Genomic DNA, 7,781 nt, shown 5'->3' with positions numbered 1-7,781 from the left:
CCTAAGTCTTTTGGGACACCTGTGTGTGCATGTATATGTGTACGTGCATGTGTATGTAGGTGTGTGCATGTATGTGCACGTGCATGCAAGTGTGTGCTGCATGTGTGCATACATTTGTGTGCATTGTGTGCATGTGTATGCATGGATGCATTCATGCATGCAGGTATGGAATTGTGGATGGATGGATAGATCTCATATTGCATGCTTTATCTTATTGGATCTTTGAAAGTCTGGGGACAGATCCCACTATCCTCAGCACAGCTGTGTTAGCTGGTTGTCCTCAGACTTTCTTCTGGCACATCCATAACTTTAGGTGGAGTGCCATATGTGCCCAGTCCTGGGTTGGGCCCTGTGAAGGAATTCGGAGGAATGAAGAATATAATGACCCTGAGAAGTAGGTGTTAGTATTATTTCTGAATTAATAGATGAGGAAACTGAGGCTCCCATCGAAAGGGGAAGCAGGAAGGCAGAGGCCAAGGCCGCTGAAGTCAGGATATCTCTGCCATGCAGGAAGCTGAGGCTCAGACTAGGAGAGCTCAGAGAGCAGGGGAGGCGACCCCCGGGGCTGGGACCCCCCTCTACAGCCCTTTGACTTAGGGCGGCCCGACCCATCACGGCCCCTAGTCCACGTCCCTAGCCTGGCATGAGCCCCACAGGGGTCACACGCACCCCGCGCCTCACACCCCACACTCCGCACCCCTCAAGCACCGGAGCTGACCAGCCTTGACTCCCTGGGACTGGCTGCAGATCGGGGCGGGGGCTCCTCTGGTTGCCCCTGACCCTTGGCCCAGAGAGGGCGGAGGAGGTGGAGGTGCCGGCTGGGGCCCCACCCAGCTCTGGACCGGGGATGGGTTTCCGTCAGCTCTCACGCGATGGTGACTGGAGGAGGGGCTGGGGGGGGCCTCCTCATTGTTCGCTGGCACGCCAACCCCCACCCAACCGCCCCCTCCCCCCACTCCAACTCCCTGGCGTCCTTCCAGTCCTTCCGGGCTAGTGGAGGGGTGGGCGGTGTAATGTAGTCTGGAGCCTGAAAAGATGGCCTGGGCTGGGGTCAGGTCAGCCCCTACCCTGATGAGGGGTCCTATGCTTGAGGTCCAGGGGGATGGGGGGGAGGGAGCCGCGAGATGAGGGCATTGGCCTGGCCAAGACTTCCCAAGGGGGCTGCTGAGGACAAGGGGTGTGTATGGTAAGGGAACCTGGAAGTCTGCCGCGGGAGAACTCTGGGAGCATCTGTGCCCTTGGTCTAATAACAATAACAGTAGCAATAAACATAACTGATATTTATACAGTACTTTAAAGTTAGCAAAATCACATATCAGCCCTATGAATGACAGCCCCATGAGGAAGGCACTTAAGCATTATCCCCATTTTCCAGATAAGGAAACCAAGGCTTAGGTCACAGGGAAGTTCCGACTCAATGTACATACTATACATTACTTAATGATATGCACTAATAATAAGAATAATAATATCAACAAAACGATGATGATGATAAAACAACTAACATAAGACCACTGGATTCGAGTTTTGACTCAGATACACGTTGACTGTGTGACCCAGGGTGGTTAATCACCTGTGTTGGTAAGAGAGGGTGGGAGCCTGCACTGATAGAGAGAGCTTCCTTACCTGGGTGTTCCCTATGTCCGTGAAATCGCAGGTCTGGCCTCTATCCTAATGATCTCACACTCTTACAAAGCTGGAAAGTTTACGAAGTGTCTTCCCCACTAAAATGCAGCAACTTAGAGAACGCAAGTTTAATCTCCCCCATTTTATAGATGAAGAAACTGAAGTGGGTCAGAAAGCTTAAGTGAATTGTTCCAGGGTTGCGCGCGCAGTCAGCTCGAGGCACAGGAAGGAATCAAACCCGGGCTCTGCCCGATTCCAGTCTAGGGAGTCCTCCATTACATCAGAGCACGACAAAACAGAAGCGTGGGCATACCCCCACGGACGAATACACAGACCAACCTGCACACAGATCCACATGGCGGCTCGCTTTCACACCTGACTGCAGACTTCCATCCCCTGCCCAGCCTCTTCCCGAAAGACTTTGGAGAGGAGAGGGCAGTCTGGCCCTGGGATTCGCTGCATTGTTCTCTTTGTTGGCTCGTTCCAGTCACATCCAACTCTTCTGGACCCCGTTTGGGCTTTTCTTGGCAAAGATACTGGAGTGTTTTGCTATGTCCTTCTCCGGCTTGTTTTATAGATGAGGAAACTGAGGCATACAGGGTTAAGTGACTTGCCCGGGGTCACAGAGGCCAGATTTGAACTTGGGTCTTCCTGACCCTATCCATTGTGCCACCTAGCTGCCCCTTCATTGGGCTAGGGAGCTCCTGGTGAGGATCTTTCTTTTCCATTGCAGATCAACAGAAAGTGACCCTGAAAGAACAGGTGACTTGCCCAGGGTCACATAGTAAATTGGAGGCAGAATCTGAACCCAGATCTTCCTGACTGAGGGCGGTTTTCTCTTTGCTACGCTGCCCCTCAGGCAGACATAGTCAGACCCATGCATTACTCAGGGTAACAGCACCGTATTTACGCCTGTGTTCTGGCGTTCATGGCCCTTGGCAGGTTGAGAGTCTGGAGTCACTCTCCTGGCTCTGAGAGCCCAGGTATCCCTGCCAATGCTGGGCTTGAGATCCCTCCTCCCTTCTCTCCCTAGCTTCTGAGATAGCCACACCAAGTTTTCCTTTCCCTTGCAGGACCATAGGACCAAAGGGTGTTTTAGGAATTATCCAGTTCATCCCCCTCATTTTACAATTAATAATAGCTTACATTTGTAGGGCCACTTCCGAGTTTACAGACCACTTTTCCTCAAACTTGCTTCATAGAGCAGGGGGGTATGACCAGTGCAATTGATGGCAGAAAGAGCCCTGACCTTTTCTGTTCTGATGTGGATCGCTAGTGACCCTGGGCAAGTCACTCTCCCTTTCTGGGCCTCAGTTTTCTTAGCTTCAAAATGGGGATAATAAATAAATTAGAATAATAACTTTCACCATATGCCTCACAGTTAACTTTCCTGGGCCTCAGCTTCCTTCTCTGAAATGAGGGCAGCTCTTGACCTATGGTCTATGTCACTGAACTTTTCTGGGCTTCAGTTTCCTGAGGAACCACTAACCCTTAAGCAGGTGAGTGGAAAGAGAAAAGTCCTGTATGAGAAACATTTGTCTCAAAGAAGAGTTAGGTGTTAATAAAGAAGGAGAAATGTATTAGGGACAGTCACAGAACTCTGTTATGATCATGGAAAAAAGGACTCTAATGGCTGGCCCCACTACCCATTCCATTCAGTGAATAACCCATCTACCTTAGAAGGGTTTCCTATCATGGATCCAGGAATTCTAGGAAAAAGTGGGACCTGAGACGTCTAGGGGGTTCAGTGGATAGAGCATTGGGCCTGGATTCAAGACCTGAGTTCTAGCTGTGTGACCCTGAGTAAATCGCTTAACCTCTGTTTATCTCAGTTTCCCCCACTGTATAAAGGAGATAATAGTAACACCTACCTCGAAGGGTTGTTATGAGGGTCAAATGAGTTAATATTTGTAAAGTGCTTGGATCAGTGTTCAGCATGCAGCAGGCACTTAATAAATGCTTATTCCCTTCTCCTCTTCTACACTAGGCCTCAGAGACCATTAGCTTCCCATTCATATGTTCCCACTCCACCCCTAGTCATCCTCAGATGCATCCTATCCTGCCTCACCTTTCATCGCCACAGTCTTCAATCAGGGAATTAGTATTAACTGTCACTAAATAGTCCCTGGGGGATAGAGTGGGAGGGGAGGGTCAGGGAACTGAGAAGGGGAAAGGAGATTAAGGAACAGATCAAATAGCATCCCTAAGAAACCAGCAAAACTTGCCTTGGAGAGAGCCCCAGATATGGCTTGCTAGCAGAGAAGTGACCATCTGCTTAGTATGATGTGTATGTAGGAGGGAGGAGTAATGTCCCCAACCGTATTTCCCATACTGTGGTCTGCCATGGTGCCCAAAATTCTACCATGAAGCTCCAACCGCGTGGGTTATGGCAGTGATTACTGAAGACATTGATTAGTGAAGATTCCCTCTAAAATGCTGGTGTTTATGGCCCTTTAATCCAGAGACCACAGGATGGGGGGAAGGGAGATCGGTCTACTTTAATTGGGTAGGAGGGTGTCTGGGATACAGCATGTTGCCCAGGCAGTAACATCCTGAATGGGTCAACACAGTGAAGCCACGAAGAAGTTAAATACTGGGTACCTAGGGAAAGATTAGGGTAGCTACTATAAATATTTTTGTACACAAAAATCCTTCTTTTTTTCTTTTTGGGTATAGACCCAATAGTAGAATAGCTGGGTCAAAGGGTTTAGTGGTGGGGACATATTTCCAAATTACTTTCCAGCAATCATTATAAATTTCGAATAAAAAATGCCAGAGGAGAAATCTTAAAATGGAGAATGTTAGAGCTGAAAGGGATCTTAGAATGTAGAACATTAGGGAACTTTGACAAATTTTAAGAACACTGGTCAGTGCAGTTGACCAACTTGATACCAGGGGACCAATGATGAAGCATGTTACCCACCTCCTGACAGAGAGGGGATGGGCTCGGATGCACAATGAGGAAGGCATTTTTAGACATGGCCAATGCAGGAATTTGTTTTTCTTAACTAGACATAATTATTAAAAGGATTTTCCCTTCCTTCTTCTCTTCTCTTCTCTTCTCTTCTCTTCTCTTCTCTTCTCTTCTCTTCTCTTCTCTTCTCTTCTCTTCTCTTCTCTTCTCTTCTCTTCTCTTCTCTTCTCTTCTCTTCCTTTCCCTTCCCTTCTCTTTCCTCTCCTCTTTCCCTTCCTTTCCCTTCCTTTCTTTTCCCTTCCCTTTCTTTTTCCTTCCCTTTCTTTTCACTTCACTTCCCTTTTCCTTCCCTTCCTTTTCCCTTCACTCCTCTTTTCCTTTCCTTCTCCTTTTCATTTCCTTTCCTTTCTCTTCTCTTCCCTTCCTTTCCCTTCCATCCTCTTCTGTCCTCTCCTTTTATCCTCTCCTTTCCTTTTTTAAAATAGAGAGTACAGATGGAAGGAAGAGAAAATAAGTGCTTGTTAATTGAAAAAATATAGAATGTAGAGTCTTAGTGTTGGGAGGATCCTATGAACCATTTAGTCTAAGCTTTTCACTTTTTCAAAAGAGGAAACTGAGGCCCAGAGGGAAAGTGACTTGCATAAGGTAATACAATGAATTCATATCAGAGCTGAGGCTAGAACAGTTCATTGGATTTTTATTACTCCCAGGCTGTTCAATCAGTGAAAGGATGGATGGATAGATGAAAGAATAAATGAATGAAAAAGCATTTATTAAGTGCTTACTATATGAAAAGCACTGGTGATACAGAAAGAAAAGCAGGACAGCCCCTGCTCCCAAGGAGCTCACATTCTGTAGCAGGCCATAGAACATATAGGAGGTTTCAGCACAAGGCAGATGGAAAGCTCCTGTGATCCTTACATGCAGCAGCAAGGAAGATGGTGACATCTCTCCTTTAATGCCATTTCCACTAATAGCATCATAGCTGTTTCTGACGTTGAAACATTTGACAGTGCCAGGGACTTTGATGGCAAAAACTTTCTTTTTTTGACCTTCAGTAGTTGTGGTTGCTGAGAAGATATGAACTATAGGGCTGATTCTCTAGATGGGGCTGGGCCAGTGAGGTGTGAGTGTGGGAGGAGGGGACAGGGCATGCTGCTGCTTCTCTGGTTTACATGACAGTGGGTCTGCAGTACATGTTGGTGGTGGTGAGACTGGTGAGGATGGTAGGGCCATCTCCATGGAAGTTACTCCTCTCCATGATATCCGTGGATATCAGGCTGGAATCAGGCCCAGTAATCTAGGAAAACACTGTTATTCCCAAGGATCTTCAGTTCAGGGTCCATCAGTGTCTCTGCTAGCATCTGAGAGGAGGTGGTGGGGGTTGACATGATTAGTATAAACATTCTCTTGTCTCTCCCTTGTGTTGCCCCACTCAGTTCACCACCCTTCATTTAGTACACTATCTATTTTATTTTTTATTTATAGTTAATTCTCCTTTAACTATATGAGTGAAAAATAACAAGGACCTAAATAATGTAAAACAGTGAATAAATTTTTTTTTTACTTGGCTCCAAAAGTCAAATCTATATGACAACTTTAAAAAATAGCAGTCTGACTTTTTGACTGGTTTTTTAACCTGGAATACTAAGGGAATTTCTGTAGATAATCTTTGCCTAGATTTTTTAGCAAATAAAGTTTTTCATGCTATTCTTTTTTAAAGATGGAGAGATGTAGGATTGATGCAGGGGTGTTTTGGAGCCAAATTGTACAGTGAGAACTTATGTAAAATTTTCAGTGTGAGCATTTACAACTCAGAAGTTGTCAAATACTACAACTCAGGGCTTGATTTTTTGGTTTTGCTGATTGTTTAGACTTAACTAAGTGATGGAGAGAATGGTAATAATGCGGATTAAACTTAGAAGTGTATCATGCATATATTCCCCCCTCTTCCCCCACACTCAAGAGCTAGTTGTTAAACATTTGCCAGGCTAGATGATAGTATAATTGGGTGGATTTGGCTGGGTCCAAAGAACAGTCATTAATATTTCCATGGCATCTCAGAAGGTGGTCTGCAACAGAGTGTACCATGGATCTATGCATGGCCTTATCTCAGTGACTTGGATAAAGGTTTATCAAATCTGCAGATACACAAGGTTTGGAAGGAGCAGCTAACACGACTGGTGATAGACAAGAACATGGGTTCAAACTGAATAAGGCAAAATTTAATAGAAATGAATGCTAAGTCTTACACTTGGATTCAAAACCAGCTTCACAAGTACAAGGGTGGGGAGACATGGCAAGAAAATAGCATGCATGCAAACAATCTGGATGGTCTTAATGAATTACATCCTTAGTGTGAGTCGCATTTGATTCCATAGCCAAATTAGAGATCTTGTGACAAAGATTTGATGACCATTTGTCAAGTGTGTCATGGAGGTTTGGGGGGAAGTCCATGCCCCACCCCCTCCCCTTTCTTTTCAGGAATTAAGAGGTTTGATTGATAGAAGAAATGAAAATGAACTAGAGAAGCAATGTCTGTACATGCCAGGGCCATGACTCCTTGGGTTAGAAGCCCCAATCAATAAGTTGAAGGAGAGGAGGAAGGATATAATAGCCCAGGCCTGACAATGGCTGCTCAGCCATTCCTGGAGAAGCGTGGACGGGCCTGGAAATGCCCATAGCGGGCATGCTTCATGGTCAACCCATAGATTGGGGTCAAATCCATCTTCACTCCAGAAGGGACACTGAACTCCATCTGATGCAGCAGGATGGCCAGGAAGAGGAAGACTTCCCACCGTGCAATAGTCTCCCCAATGCATCGCCTCTTCCCCAGCCCAAATAAAATCACCCTCTCACTCAGGGCCTTGTTGAGCGTGCCATCTGCATTGAGGAATCGCTCTGGCCTGAACACTGAAGGGTCGCGCCCCATATTTTCCTGTCACAGGAAGAGAAGCAGGATTTGAGGAGATAGGGAAGGGTCCCCAAACAGCCTTCAGAGCCCCAGATCCAGACTGAGGGCTGGGGAGTCGGGGGGCAAGGGCAATGAGGTATGCAGTATATGCGTGGGTGCCCTGCTCTGGAGACCCTTTCAATTTCCCCAAGAGGTCAGTCCAACAGGGGCCTCAGCTGCAAAGGTTCAGCCTTCTGAGGCCAGACCAGTTGGCTCTAGATATATGTATCTTCCATGTGCCCATAGTAGGCCCCCACTTTCTCACGTGGGACAGAAACCAGGAAGGGC

General features: G+C 46.6%; 1 protein-coding gene across 1 annotated transcript in view; it reads right to left on the bottom strand.

Moving 5' to 3' along the window:
- Positions 1-6,743: 6,743 nt before the first annotated feature.
- The window catches only part of LOC110213926 (cytochrome P450 1A2), a 12,260-nt gene continuing 11,222 nt past the window's right edge, over positions 6,744-7,781 (bottom strand). The window contains 2 exon segments of the mRNA XM_020994514.2: positions 6,744-7,463; positions 7,466-7,478. Of these exon segments, the coding sequence (XP_020850173.1) occupies positions 7,179-7,463; positions 7,466-7,478 (298 nt within the window). The 3' untranslated portion in view covers positions 6,744-7,178.

Source organism: Phascolarctos cinereus, unplaced genomic scaffold (assembly GCF_003287225.1).
Source record: "Phascolarctos cinereus isolate Bilbo 61053 unplaced genomic scaffold, phaCin_HiC Scaffold_3;HRSCAF=262, whole genome shotgun sequence".
In the NCBI taxonomy this organism is placed as follows: domain Eukaryota; kingdom Metazoa; phylum Chordata; class Mammalia; order Diprotodontia; family Phascolarctidae; genus Phascolarctos; species Phascolarctos cinereus.
Note: the sequence above shows the minus strand (reverse complement) of the source record. Positions and strands in the feature narration are given on the sequence as shown.